Source organism: Hippoglossus stenolepis, chromosome 22 (genome assembly GCF_022539355.2).
Source record: "Hippoglossus stenolepis isolate QCI-W04-F060 chromosome 22, HSTE1.2, whole genome shotgun sequence".
NCBI lineage: Eukaryota > Metazoa > Chordata > Actinopteri > Pleuronectiformes > Pleuronectidae > Hippoglossus > Hippoglossus stenolepis.
In genome coordinates, this window is record NC_061504.1 from 9,114,136 (window position 1) to 9,129,651 (window position 15,516).

Here is a 15,516-nt window from a genome sequence, read left to right on the forward strand (position 1 = left end):
AAAAATGCATTTTGTTAGACATGGAAAATGCCGATTTGATGTGCCCCCCTTAACCCCACCCTCTTTCTTACCCTCCCCTGTTTCTCTCTCCCCAACCCCCCCCTTAATTTGATGAAACTTGTGCAAATGCAATACCTAAAGGAATAAAAATTTACCAATTATTTCAGGTGGTGACACAGTATTTATTTTTCCAGAGATCGCCCCAAACTACGAGTTTTATAAGAACGCAGATGTCAGGCCGCCATTTACTTATGCAACCCTCATAAGACAGGTGAGTGGGAAATAAATTAACTTTGCCTGATTAGATTAAAATTAATTGCTGCATGAATCATGGCAGCCCCCCCTCTCTCAATGCATCTGTGTGTGTGTGTGTGTGTTACGTGGTCTCGTTAGTAAACCATTATTTGATGTCATCTCATTCCAGGCTATCATGGACTCTGCCGACATGCAGTTAACGCTTAATGAAATCTACAGCTGGTTCACGCGCACGTTCGCCTACTTCAGACGCAACGCCGCAACTTGGAAGGTAACTTTCATGACCCCCCCCCACACACACACACGCGACCTCCACCTTTCACTTCCTTTCACAGCAACGACAGCTCCTTCCTCTCGCCCCAAGTCAATAACAAAAACCTGAAGAAAAGCATATATTTGCTCAGCGCCTAGCGATTAGCACTCCTCTCCCATTCTTCCCGACCTCTCTAACGAATAAAGCACCGTTCTCCTCTTATTTATTTTTTCCGCCGCGCTGCCTTCTCTGTTTGGAAATGACAGCTGAAAGAATTATTCTGCCTCAGATATCGTTTTCTAATTCGGTGCAATTAATAGCGAGGCTCGGCGCTGGAGAGGAGAGGGCTCTGACGCACTAATTATACAGCAGCCACTCCATCATCAGCACCTTTTGTTAAGGGAGACACCCCTCCTCCTACTCCTGAAACCACCTTCCCTCGCATATCATTGGTTAATTAGGAAGAAATATGGCTGTTTGCCTGTTAACCAGCTCTCAGCTGTGTGAACGGAGGCGCGTGCACACGCACATGCACACAAACACATAAACAGGTCTAAGAGAGAGGTTAAGGGTGTGTTCATGTGGAACTAAGGCAGGGAGGAAAGTGAGAATTGGCCTGTCATGGAGGGAGCGCTCTTTATTTACCCACACAAAAGGCCCCATTTGTATATCTGTCCCGACAACTTTATTGTCCTGTCTGCTTCCACAAAGATGGTAAAAAATGTCTCTGCAGCCGCACACGCTTTAACCCGGAGTGTGTCCGCCTGCTGATAAAGAAAAGCCTCGCCGGGGCCGCCAGCGTCTCCTTGCGTTTCATCCCGTGGCCCCTGCGCGTCATTCGTTAGCCGCCTTTTAGCCTTTGTGGCTGCGCGGAGGACTGGAGGGACAAGGAGAGAAAAAAACATGAAGCAGCCGCTCATCAGCATGCAAGACGTGGCGCAAGCACTAGATTTAGCAAAGTGAATTAATTTGGATTTGGGATGCAAATGAGCACATGGGCGTGTGATCAACCGATTCAGGAGGGGATGCAAGGAAAAAAAGATGCAGTGCCCTTTTTGCAGTTTGTTGGGTACAGTAAGATGCTGTGTTCTGCAGCGTAATAATGTTAGGACACGTTCTCAGAGGTTTTGTGGCAGCAAATAACACAACCACGTGCATATCTACCTTATTTATACGTTCCTTTTTTTTCTTCTCCTTCCTCGTTTCCTGATAAAAGTTGCTCCTGTTCCTATGATACAATAGGAATGTTATCACAATGACATTAGAAATATCTTGTCTCCCAGTTGGCACAATAACCACGGTGATGTATTTACATCTGCGGCTCCCACAGTAAAGCATTAGCGGGATGATCAGCGGCGGGCTTGTCATTTGATTAATGCAGGGAATTTGTTTTAAAGAAAAACAAAGAAGGAGAAGAAAAGAAAGGAAAAAATGACAGGTAGTTTAATATCTCAGCTCGGTCTCATCAGCTCAAAAGAGGGATCTGCACCCCCCCCTCACCACCACCACCACACCTCACTCACTCTCTTCTTCTCCCTCTCACCCAGAAGCTTATTAGTTCTAACTATATAGCATGCATAATAAAACTGCTCATTTGCTCATTAATATTAAAATTATCATATTCAGAGCCATGGGCATTAAGATCAATCAAATCCCGGGATTTTCAGGTCAGATGCGAGATCTGCTTATGAGTTTTTTTTTTTTGAATCCCTTTTTCTTGGAAGAAAGGAGCCGTACACACCGAGCGGAGGCAGACGATAAATACGAGAGGCAGCGATATTAAAGCCAAGGTTATTATTTGTAGAGTCTGATGCATGTTTTAATTATCATATGGTCGTATTAATATGAGGAGGTGATTTTTTTATTTTTTCCTTTCTATAGGTTTTTTTCTTGGATTGTAATTAATTACTGGTTTATTGTATGAAAGAAATCTACCTGATTTAATTTATATTTAAAAGATAACATGTCTTGCGATGAAGACTACACTGAGCAGATTTGGACGTATAGATGTCAGATACAGTTCAGCGTAATCCTCCTTACTCGTGCACACACGCACACACACACACACACACTCTCTCGCGCTGACACCAGGACCTCATGACTGTCTCTTTTCTCTCGCAACACTGTCATCTTTTAAAGCGACGTGTCCATTAAGAGCAACGCTGCTCTGGCGCAGAAAGGGTTACTGACATCACCATTATCAAGGCCGGTATTACCACTTCTGTCACCACCATAAGCCATTCGCTATGCTGATTACCTCCTTTTAGCCTACTTACTCTGATTGATATGTACTGTGTGCAGGACTTGTAAGAGCATTCGCTCTCACTCAATTTTTACTAATTAAATCAATGGTGTGTGAATGTTGAGAATTTTCTTCAAAATGCAAGAGAGAGAGAAAAATCAATTTCCCAGCCTTGAATGAAAATGAATGAACGTGATTCGCTTTTTTTTTTTTTTTTTTACCTCATCCCTCTGACCTCCGTGTCATCCTCTCTCCCCCCCACAGAACGCCGTGCGCCACAACCTCAGCCTGCACAAGTGCTTTGTGCGCGTGGAGAACGTGAAGGGGGCGGTGTGGACGGTGGACGAGGTGGAGTACCAGAAACGCAGGTCGCAGAAGATCACAGGGTACGAGCTTCCGTCACCGCCGCTTAGATCTAGATGTGAAGGTCAATGACTTGTGGGAGATCACAGATGATCAGAAATCTCTTTTGCCTCTCTTCGTTTAAACAGACATTTTATTCTCCCTGCTGTACATTTAGCTCTTTCTTCGCTGATATTTGATATATTTTATTTATCTTTTTCTTCCAGAAGCCCATCACTTGTCAAGAACTTGCCCTCCAGTCTTGGCTATGGAAGTGCACTAAACGCGAGCTTACAGGTGAGAACCAGGCGCCTGAGAGCAGCTCTCACTCACTGCTCTGCATGTTTACACGGTGGCCACTCGACTCGCTGAACAGTCGAGCAGCAGAGCTCCTTGCGGCTCCTGCGGACTCCAAAAAAAAACAACTTTATTGTTTTCCTTTAACTCCATTTCCTGCCTCTTCTCCCTGCTCGTGTGTTTCTGCATCTCCTCCTCTCCCTCCTGTCGGACTCAGAAGGCCACCCTGTGGTCGACTCAGGAAGCGGCTCCTCCCGTCTGTTCTTCCCGTTCTCTTTCCTCCCCTCTCCTCTCAGCTGTGGCAGCCACCCTAGATTGATAGCGGCGTGTGCAAATGCAAGGGCATGTGCATTAATATTTATCTAAGCTGTCATAAATGATTTGGCTTCATAGTGTACGCCGGCGAGGTGCTCATGGCAAAAACTTTAAAAATTTAATCACTGTATATAACTTTAATGCGCAGCAGGCGAAAGTGTCAGGAGTTTTTATTATTTTGAGGTAAAGTTTTTGGGGGGGACTTTATTTTTCCTATAATAGCCACAAACACAAGGGCATGTGAATGGCAGCTGGGGGGGGGGTGGTTGTCAGGAAGGTGTCACTGGGTGAAAAATAGCCTGCAACAGAATAGAAAAGTTGGGACAGAGTTTTAATAATTATTATGTTATTATGTAAAGACTGTGAATATCATTCCCTCCCTGCTCCTCCATGCTCTTTACCTGCTTCCTTTCCCGTCTTATTCCTTTGCGATCTTTCTTTTTCCCTTCCTCTCTTTCACCTGCACCCCTCCTATTTAATCTCATGTCTACGCCTCCTCTGTGTCTCTCCTCCTGCAGGCTGCCCTGGCCGAGACCTCCCTGCCTTTGCTCGGGACCCCCGGCCTTATGACCAGCGGCTCCACGGGCCCGATGGGTGGCAGCTGCCACGGCCTCCTCGGCGGAGACCCGTCCGGACTGACAGGCGGGAGTCCACATGGGCTGTTAGGTGGCAGCCCACATGGGCTGCTGGGCGGCAGCCCCCCAGGCATGCTGGGCGGCAGTCCCCCGACCCTGCTGCAGTCGGCCCACGAGGAGCTCAACGGCTCGCTTGACCACCTGGACACCAACGGACACGGCAGCCCCGGGTACTCCCCACCAGTACACATGTAAGTTTCCCGCCTGCACCTCAACTGTGTGTGTGTGTGTGTGTGTGTGTGTGTGTGTGTGTGTGTGTGTGTGTGTGTGTGTGTGTGTGTGTGTGTGTGTGTGTGTGTGTGTGTGTGTGTGTGTGTGTGTGTGTGTGTGTGTGTGTGTGTGTGTCAGAGCTACACATCAAGGCAAGTAAATTGTATGATGAATATATGATAATTAAGGCAGTTGTTATCAATATTTATTTTATTTATTATTATTTATGCAAGATTTAGCATGTTTACTGTAGAATGTGTTGAACCGTGTCTTCTGTCCCTAAGACACATCTTTTGGATGCAGCATTGTATAAAAGCATTGAATTGCCCGCCGGGGACAAACACAGTTGTTTTGAATTTGAGACCCTGCTCCTTTAAGAAAACTGTACCTTAAGTAGATATCAAAAAAACTTAAAGCCACTGCCTTAATTACCACACACCTGAATGTTCCCGCTCTCTCACTGCGACACAGTATATGATGCATCGAGTGCCTCTTTAGAGCCTGGAAAGGTTAAGTGCCACGAGCACATACTGAATCACACATCACACATTGTTATGTGTGATGAGTACTTATTTGAGAATGCGAGCACATGTTGAACCCCCCCCCACCCCATCACCTCCACCATCACCACCTCCGCTCCTACACTGAATCCACTCGCTGTCCTCGTGCCCTTTGTTACTTTAATTGCCTGATATTTAACCCAGAGTCGCAGCGTTTCCCTTCACTCCGCCGTGACCTCAGAGCAAGGTTCACTTTCCCAGCATGCATTGTATCATAATCTCCTCCTGTCTCCGCCGTGGTTAATTTCACCGGCACTCTGCGTACACCTGACGTTTTGGATATAACAGTTAATTCCGGGTCTATAAATAGGCCCTTCTGCACATTCGTCTTTAATTACACCACTGTCTGCATTATAGGGGTTTAGCTGCTATATTTTATGCAAGGCTGTTCCCATTAATATTTAGGGAGTTATGCATTAATTACTTTTAAGAAAATCTCCCCTTTCCCCATCTCTTGTTTTTTAATGGAGCTTAGACAGAAAGATAGCGTTTTTAAAAATTGATCTCGGGCGAGTTTCTGGAAAACAAACCTGCGCCCGTGATGTCACTCAGACGCACGCACTCGCCGCACATTCTGAGACAAACACACATGTTACACTTCAACTGTCCATCCAAGCTTGTGTCGCGAAAGTCAGGCCGACACTCGCCAACCACTCCTGTAATGGATAAAGGATGCACTCCAGCTTCCGAGTGTTTGGTTCCCTCGACCGGGCGTCTCCATACGTTCATCTCTTTGGACGTGTTTACCTCGCTCTGAAACGAGGCGTTAAGTGGAGCAAATCTGCCCGGCCCTGGACAGAATCCCGGCGTTACCGCTCCCTCAGGTCATTTCACTTTTAAGTAACAGGACGGCGTCGACTCCCCCCCGTCCTCCTCTCTCTGGCCTTGACACTGACATGAACGGCTGCAGAGGAATGAGATGCATCCCTCCCTCCCTCCCTCCCTCCCTCCCTCCCTCCCTCAGCCACGACAACCTCAAAATGGAAGAAATGTGTTTTTCACGACTGGCTCTTTCCAGAACGCACTTAAATAATGGAGTGGCGCGCAGCAGCGAACTCAAAGTGTACATCACCTTTCTCAGGAGAGGACGGCGCAAACGAGTGGAGCCAACAATTAGGCAAACCTCTCTTTTCCCCCCCTCCGATGGCAAAAGGTTAATGCTATCTGCTTAACCGCAAACCAGATTGCCCCGGGCGTGTGTGTGTGTGCGCGCGTGTGCATGTGCAATACACTCATGTACACCCTTAGGGGTATGCTCAAAGGAAGTAGTACAGTGTATATGAGAACATCTGCAAGTGAAGAATTAGCCTTTCCAATTTGCAAATGAGTAACCTCCCTTCAGAAAAGGATAAATTCAAAAATAATGTTTTTAATGTCGCTATATTTTACCAGCGGAGGCTTGTGCTGTCACCTGTAATTGTTTGGTGATCGCCCCTCTTTGGTGTTCATTAATGAATCACAGTGCGCTGTTACACACTCCTCACCCCGGCCTCCCCTCCAACCCCAACCCACCATTAGGCCCCCCCCCCCGGACTAATGACCTTATTTGCATCCCTGACATACCTCTGCATGATTGCCGCTGCTAATCTCCCATCCGATGCAAGAGCACACACATCCAGCGTCAAGTATTTATTACGGAAAGTCCAGCGTTTTCTCCTGAGTGACTCACTAATGGCAGCTCGCCATTGAGTGCTAAATGGCTCATCCACGCACTTTTATTCAAAGTGTCGGGAAGCTCGGGCCTGCGAAGACGCTCCTGCGTGTTTTCATCGCAGAGCCACACAAACACGTAATGAGCTGCGTATTAAAAACCTTTGCTTTGTCAGTTTGACAGCTGATGGAAGTGATGATTCCACTGATTGTCAGAGTTAATTATTGGCGACTAAAAGATGATCAGGATTGTGACTTGACAACGTTACAACATTTTCCTTAATGAGGCATGTTGTTCTTATTATCTACGTGTCTATTTTTTATTCTATTTTCCAATATCTTTTTGAAAGATTTGATTGATAACGTATCCTCTCTAGATGGCATGTGCATAGGCAGTATCTAAAACATAATATGTACCTGGTAACCGCTCCCTATATAGTATTTATCTGCATTCACGACATAGTTTAAATGATAATGAAGTTGTCAACAACTATAACTACATCTCCTTTACCTCCAATTATTTGTGGAATAGTCAATTAACGACAATATTCTGATGAAATCTTCAAAAATATGTTATTATAGAAGACGTTGTAAATAATAATCACTTAAAAATATTCGTAAACCTGCGTCCAACAGCATTAATATGTAATAATATATTTGTTACAATTAATATGTTAATATATATGATTGTATGCTGCTCGTGAAGTCTGAATATTGGGACTGAAAATCCTGATTCTTCAACATTTTGGCAGCAAGGATATGAACATAGGTCATATATACATATGTTAACGATTATTTATCATTATGGATTATTATTCATTTATCTTTTTTTTAGGGGGGTTCGGTAAATTAGTTTTTTATTTATTCCATAAAATTGAAATAAATATCTAAAATTTACAATCATGTAAATAACATAACCGAGATGTACAAAGCTGCTTCTGTTTATAGAGTTAAATCAAATAATCAATCAACCAATCGTTTCAGCACTGGTTGGATTCTGTAAAAGAATAATCAGAGCAGATCTCAGAACCTTTAAGATACACAAACAATACACAATAAACAATCATTAGCATCAAAACAACAACAACAGAAGAGAATTTAGTTTTATATAAAGAGTCTTTTCGTTCAGTCGACAGTTCCAGTGACAGCAGAGTTTGGTTATTTTTTATGTTTCTCTAACCTCTGGCTGAGGTGTTTTTCTTTACGCCTCCGTAAATCTGAGCGGCACAAACAGAAATATTCATCTGCTCAGATCGGCCTCCTTTCTTTTATTCCACCACATCAGAATATTAATTTACAGTATTTGGTTCAGAATATTAAAGTCATCTGTACCTTTTCAAATTCTTTTCAAATTCAAAGCCCCCTCCCCATCTTCCACTGATGAAGGCAGCCCAGGAGAGAAAGAGAGAGAGAGAGATAGAGAGAAAGAGAGAAAGAGAGAGAGGCTACGAGACGTGTCCTAACGCACTACCACTTGATAAGTCCCCCCTCTCTCTTTCTCCTCTTTTAAAGTCCGCAGGGATTTTCTGATGCATCCGATGTGTCAGGAATAATTAGGTTTTGTCAGATTTATCATCGTGGCACAAAACCCTCTCCCCGACTCGGGCCCCGGATCATGTTATGCCTTGTTTGTGTGTGACAGCATTATTATTCTTGTTAGTCGCACAACACTTTATGTGTCGGGCTGCCCTGTTGTTCCGAGCGGAGAGGTGTTCCGCTCGCCGCCAGCTCCGCCGCTTTCCCGCCCGACGCTTATTGACGGTGGCTAAAGATATTCATCCATTTAGAGTTAAAAACATGTATCATGGTGTCCGAAGCCAACTGCCGGGGCTGAAGTTGATTAATGGCAGAACCTAGCTGCCGGTTTTTCCTCTTGAGGAGCGACACGCACGGCCCCTGCATATTAACGAGTGGCTGCGCTTTCTATTAACTAGATAAAAAAGCCTCTCCTCCTGCCTTTGCTCCAGGGGCTCAGGGATGAGAAATTCTCCATTATTTATCATGTGGCCTGTTTCCCCCCCCCCTTCCTTTCTCCTTTTTCATGTATTTCAACCTGGTGTCATCAGTAAACTTTTAAATGCCAAACATGTCTGGAACATCACAGCTTATCGGCCTTACAGGGGCCGTGTTTTTCATGCAATTTTCATGCGCTTACTTACAGTAGACGTGAGGCATCATGTCAAATTAGCGTCTCGCAAACAACACGGTTGTTATGTCCGCTGGATGGTGCATGTAACAGTTGACGTGTGCTTGTTTTTTACGATACAACAAAATATTTATCAGCCAGCTGAACGCCCACAGTTTGTATTCCATGTGCAGCGAAGGGCGTTCCTTCCCACAAAATGTATTTCTGATTTCATTGAGTGATAATAATTTGCCATACCCCATTGTACTTTGTGTCTTTATACTCTAGGTGTTTCCCAGTTACTTTAAATTTTTCACATGAAAAACTTAAGTGGTGAGTTTTTGATCTTGCACTTGGAACAGAAATTTGTCACCGAGCACACAGAAGCTCTAAAGTTTATCGCCAATGTGATTGTGTCGCAGGCCGCCCATTCACGTGAAGGAGGAGCCGCTCAACATGGACGACGACGACTGCCCGATGTCGCTGGTGACGACGGCCAATCACAGTCCGGAGCTGGAGGAGGACCGGGAGCTGGAGGAGGGGAACTTATCGGAGGACCTCGAGTGACTAGGGCGCGGCTTTTGGCCGACGTGTCCCTCCGCCCGGGCCGCACTGTTCCTCCCACGCAGACCTCCCTCCAGACTAGAAACCACTCCACAGCCCAAGCAGACACAGCCGACTCTCTCTCTCTTGTCTCTATCACCACTGGGACTATTTATTGAGCATGCATCCGGATGGAGACCGGTCCAAAGGAACTCTTTGCTGCAGACCTTTGGGATCCCCGAACACGACAGGCATGAGTTGCCTGGTTAAAAAAAACAAAACAAAAAAACTAACTCTCCGAGATTTCTTTAGAGATGGCGTGGCCACGTACAGTACAAGGATGATGGACTCACGGATGTGGGGGGAAAAAAACAAACGAGCCGAGTCATGTTCCGTTGAAAGCTAGCGGCCTCATATACTGCCAAAAAGGAAGACGTTTTATGTTTGTGAATAACCCGACCCCACAGTAGTTGTTGACGTCTAGAGACAATTGCTGGTTCAATTCAAAGTTGTTGCTCTGTTCTCATTTGCACAGGAGTAGTCTCAGAAATTTGTGTCACTGCCTGTATGTTGCTACGATAATAAAAAAACCAGTATATTGTTTTCAGCTTTTTTTTTTTTTAAATCATCGTTTAATTTTCCAAATATGATTTTTTTTTTTACACCACCAACTGTAAATGCCATTTCCCTGAATTACACCAGAACTGCGGTACCCAGACTGTTGTTGCAGCTGTCCAAAAAAAAAAAAAAACGATAAAAAAAAAATAAAAAGTCGGCTTCCAGTCTATTATCTGTTTGTGATTAAAAGTTTGGGGGGAAAAGAATAATAATAATTGTTTGTGAAAAAGCACCATTTACAAAACAAATGCATTTCTGCCTAATTTTCTTCTCGCTGTTCCTCCTTATACCTCCTCGTTCTGAAAGCTTTGTCTACCTGCAAACAGTCACAGGCAACAGCTAGAAACCAAAGCCAACAATGGCCAATAGCTTATAAGACAGAAAGCCGCCAAAACTCCTCTTGGTCCGCCTTCTGCCACTTTAAACTCGTACAAAGAGAAGCTTTCGTTCTGCAAAACTACCTTCAAAGTAACCTCTGGGATCGTTTAGTTTTCGCCCCTATACAAAGATGATCGCTGGGAAAGAGAGATGTGGGCGGGGCGGGGGGGGTGGGGCGTAAATGCTGATTTTGTAAATTGATAACTCGTCCACTTTGGGGATTTTCTGCCAGAAATACTGTAGGTTAGAAAGAGGCGATGTGGTATTTGACTGGTAGAGAGCAGCTAACTGTAAAAGTGGATCATGACCAAAACGAAAAAAAAAACATTTGTGTATTCAATGGAAGTGCAGAAACATTGTGTTGTTGTGACGTTTATTTTTTACGTTTTGTTAAGCTTTACGCATCAAACTTCATTCTTTTTTTATTTGTTTTGTTTTTTGGGGGTTTCTTTTCTTTTTCTTTTTTTTCTAACCTGGTGAATATGTAACGTTCTAAGTGGGACTGTCAAAAATAATGTCACGTCTTATTTCCGTCAGGCGGTTTTTGCTCCGCGTCGAAAACCGAAACCGAAAACACCACGAACCAAACGTTTGAAACAAAAAAAAATCTAGTGAAGCCAAATAATTTTCCAGTTGATATGAGATGACGTGGCTTGGTTACCGTGTAAGAGCAAATAATAATAGCCATTGCAGAAGAGGATATCTAAGGTGAAAGAGAGGTAACCTTTTCTAGGTGATATTTGCTTTAACTCCATCCAACATCGAATACTCATCGTGTGGCTCGTAGCTTCTCAACCATACAGGTGCAACCGTTTTTGGCACGGGCTGTACTCCGTATAGGTGGCCAGCTTTTTCTAATAACGCACGCTGGTATTTCTTGACACTAAAGAGAAGTAGTTCTCGCGGCGACTCGCGTCCCGTCGTCTCCTGTCGCAGCCAATGTCATCTAGAAAAGTGTTGTTGCTTTAATGGTCATTTCTGTTTTCAGTAAACCAAAGTTACACAAAATTCTGCCTCCTCTTGTATGGGATAAAGAAATCACAACCTGTTGAAGACACACACACACACACACACACGTATTCACAGACCCCCCCTCCGAGCTTTTGGTCTGCAGATCTTCTTGTTTCGGTTAAATCTCCAGCTGCAGAGAAAATGTACGCTGTCAAAGAACCGACGAGTGTCTTTGTATCGCACTGTAACGAGCGACGCGTCCGCCTGCTTTGACCAAAATGGAAACACACTGTGCATATGTTGTCTTCAAGCCGAGAAATTGGCTGCGAGAGCTTAAACACGCAGACACGTGCAGTACTGTACACACACACACACACACCAGTTCCACGTCAAGAGGGTGCTGGGCCACAGGAACAAAGCTTATCCCTTCAATACTTAGCTGGAGTCAGCAAAACGACTTGAAGACGACGTTCTTAATAATCTTATCACACCAAATAAAAGGGACGCTGCGTCTTTCAAAAAAAAAAAAAGAAAGGAAAGAAAAAGGGTTCTCCCACTTACCCAAAAAGGCTTTCTCAAAGCTTCTACCTCTGCACAACAAAAAAAAATTCAGAACAATTATGACAGATTGCACGAGTTATTAGAGCGCCACGAGAGCCGTTAACACTTTACCGCGCTTGTCTCATAGGACGTGGCTCAAACCAACGTTTACATTCCCTATACGTCAAGAAACGGAAGATTTGCATCGTAATAGGTTGTCCTCAAACATTTGTAGAATGATAATGTATAGATTAACCTGTAAGGGAATATTGTGTTTTTAAAAAATGCATGTCTAAAAAAATCATTTGGTGGACTGGAAACAAGAACTAAACTGAAAAAGAGTATAATAAAAATCATCGGGACGATGGCCTAAATGTACGTACATTACCTCAGATATACTGTTTTGGGAAGGATTAAAAACCTGTCAGCCACAGAATGCATATTACCTGTAGATTTGCATGGGTTTTGTATAAATTAAGTAAAAAAAAAAAGTCTAAAATAGTTGCTTGCACATAATACCAGAAAGACCTCCAGAACTGCGATCTGCTCCTCCACTAGATTTTAGGATTGTCTGGATTTTCTGGGTTGATTTTGTCTGTATTTTGATAACTGTGCATACTTATGTAAAAAAGAAAAAAATTGTTGGTGGACCCATAAATTTACCAGACTTTTTTCTAAGAGGAAAAAAAAAAATCTCAGTGTTTCTTTTCTGACTTACCTGAATTTTTACTGTTTCTCTCTCATTGCTCGCTAAGAATAGCAAACCTGCTTTTTCTGCATCTGCTTTGCGTAGCTGTAAGGCTTAACCTAATGTGTGTATTTATTGCTTGTACCTCTGTGCATACTTTATGAAGCATTATGTCTGGCAGTTGAGTCATGTATCCTTTCTACTGCTATCCTTCTCTAATAATTGGGAATATGATCCCCGTATGTATACAGTAAATTGGGACTGTAGCAAACATATGTTTATGTAATTGGTGAAAACTTTTTTTTGTTTGTTTTTCGTTTTAATTTCCTTACGATCGAGATTCAACAACATTTTTTTTTTTTTTATACTTTTCATTACTGTGTACTGTGTCCATACGTTAACATGGTTCTCTGACATTAGAAGGTCATGGTTGAGAATTGTAACAGACGTTATTATTTTCTGTATTCATGGCATTTCACTGCTGAATAAAATAAAGGACCAAAACTTGGAATTTGAAAAACAACTGTCTACCTCCAGCATCAGAGAGTAAAAACAAAAAAAAGATCCCCTCCGCTGTTACACATATATCTTTTATTCTACAAAGGCACAGCCATGAAAATCTAGCTGGCATTACACTTTTAACGTTTCAGGAGCTGCTACTTCAGAGATTTGAAGAGAAGGGGATGGTAGAAGAAAAAAAACGATTAAAGTTTAATGTATATGTTACAAGGCTTTGTTCCAGCTTCCAGCACCTAGTGTCTTGTTTAGAGGAGCGGGACAAGGCAGTGTGTTGTCCACCCCTCTGGACCTGTAATGGGTTTAGCCTTTGTATGATTCCAAGCCCTCTGCTTTCATGTACCACAAGCATGTCCCAGTCTCCACGGAAGTACTGCTCTGTGCCTTTTTTGTGAAAGGCTTTTGTGAGGAGTGACTTATGCCCAGCCAGGCTTCATTTCTGGGCTACACACTGCAAAAGTGGTTCTGGCACAGACTGCATTATTAAGTCTGGTGTCATGCTCATGTAAAAAATATATCTGCCTTATTACCATCAGGGTTCTGCATCATGTCGAGAAAACAAAGATGTGAAATTTCATCAGACGTCTTCCATTTTCCGTCCGTCTCCGAGACGGCAGTTTCCTCTTGACACTTCAAAAGGGGGGGGAAAAAAGAAAACATGCCTTTTAGCCTCTCGATTGATGGACTCTGACTGGTAAAACGCTATGACAGGCCGTGTGGCTAAATCAACTCCAGCAGGCCTACCACACCTTGTCGGTCATGGAGCACCCACACACTGACACCCTCATTGAGATTCAAGCCGAATCTACCATGACCAATAGGTTGCCCATTAGCTCGTCTGTATGCCGGGAGCCTTCTACACGTTCCAACGGATGCTCAGGGACGTCGCGGGACCCTTTGAATCATGTCCGCTGGTCATTTAATCGTAACGCTGATGCATGTTCTTTTTCCTTACCATATGATGTCCCATGAGGGGGTCAGACAACAACAGCATTTTTCATAAAGGCGCCACTCTTCTCGTTCTCTCCCCCCCCGATGACAGTCCCAGGCATCAGCCATGGCAGGCTCCTGTTATCTCCTCGGAAATGGCGTTCCAGAGCATTAGCTAGCTCGCAAGGCACTCGTCTTCTGTGCTATTTATGCACTTGGAAGTGTTTGTGAATTCAAGTGAGGGATCGTATACGGAGTGCAACAAGGGCCGCTGTGTACTACACAACATCAGAGGGAGCTCCGACATTAAAGTGTTAGAGCGCCTGCTAGAGACCCTTCTTTCAAAGGCCATGAAATAATAATGGGTTGTGGTTAGAGAGGTATCCGTGAGTCACACTGGCTGCTTTTCATAAAGTGGAGTTATTTACAGTGCGATGAATAAAAGAAAGGGTAGCTGCTGGTGCAAGCCTTTTCCACATGAATGGTGGGGGGAGAGAAGTCCCTCTAATATACAGTGGCAGCTACACGAGAGGCCGGGAAATGGAGAATGCACTGAAAGAGGAGTTAATTTCATATTTCATTTTTAAAAGGGTGATTTTTGAGGTTCGAAGCAACATTTGATATTTAGAAAAATGTGTGCTTATTAGCATTCTTTTGGAGAGTTTGATAAAAAGATTGATTCTTCTCTAGTGTTTTTACAGTAAATAGGACCCAGAGCTATAGTTAGCTCAGTTAGCTCGGTAAGCTTGATTAGCTTAAGCCCCTTTTCCACTGGTCAAAAACCCCACTAACACCGACTAACATCTGTTTTTTGTCTGCAATGTGAGTGGATACGATTGGCCTTCACTCACAGGTCAAATGATTCTGCAGAAGTTGTTATTGGCTCCGGCTCCGCTCGGCAAAAGCAAAGCAGTCAATCACCTTTTTTTTAGCAAGTTTACCTGCATTTAGATAACCCAAATAAATCCATAAATTTTGGTTAGCTCAATTAGCTGCGTTATCTTAGTAAGCTTAGTTAGCAAGGTCAAAGTTTAGTTATGCAGCATGTTTAAAATGAACATAGCTGACGAAAGTGGTGAACAGGCTTAAAACATGAGCTCCGTTAGCTCCATTAGCTTAGTTATCTCAATTAGTCAAGTCAAAGTTCATTCACTTAGCATGTTTAAAACAACCACCAAAGCCTAGAACATGCTACGACCTTAGTGAGCTCAGTTAAAGCGTAAAGGTTAGCAGGGTGAACAGCCAGCTTGGCTCTGTCCAGGTGTAATCACTCCATTTACTCGCTTAAAGCTATTTGTACAAGAAAGTTGGGGTTTCACAGCGGATTATGTTTTGACGTTCCCCCTATTTCTGGTTTTATGCTAAGCTAAGCTAATTGGCTGGTGGCTGTAGTATCAGCTTCTTGTCTAACTCTTGCGAAGAAAGTGCAGGAGGATGTTCTTGCTCGAACTATTCATTGAGCCTCTTT

General features: G+C 43.6%; 1 protein-coding gene across 10 annotated transcripts in view; it reads left to right on the plus strand.

Moving 5' to 3' along the window:
• foxp2 (forkhead box P2) overlaps positions 1–13,125 on the plus strand; it is a 107,963-nt gene extending 94,838 nt beyond the window's left edge. For 6 of the 10 annotated variants that reach the window (XM_035147937.2, XM_035147941.2, XM_035147943.2 and 3 more), the window contains 7 exons: positions 168–271; positions 425–526; positions 3,015–3,136; positions 3,320–3,389; positions 4,223–4,530; positions 9,173–9,217; positions 9,307–13,125. In XM_035147937.2, coding sequence (XP_035003828.1) covers positions 168–271; positions 425–526; positions 3,015–3,136; positions 3,320–3,389; positions 4,223–4,530; positions 9,173–9,217; positions 9,307–9,451 — 896 coding nt within the window. In that variant the 3' untranslated portion in view covers positions 9,452–13,125. The remainder of the gene's footprint in view (positions 1–167; positions 272–424; positions 527–3,014; positions 3,137–3,319; positions 3,390–4,222; positions 4,531–9,172; positions 9,218–9,306) is intronic. The other 4 variants (XM_047338617.1, XM_047338618.1, XM_035147944.2 and 1 more) reach the window with 3 other exon arrangements.
• The last annotated feature ends 2,391 nt before the right edge of the window (positions 13,126–15,516 follow it).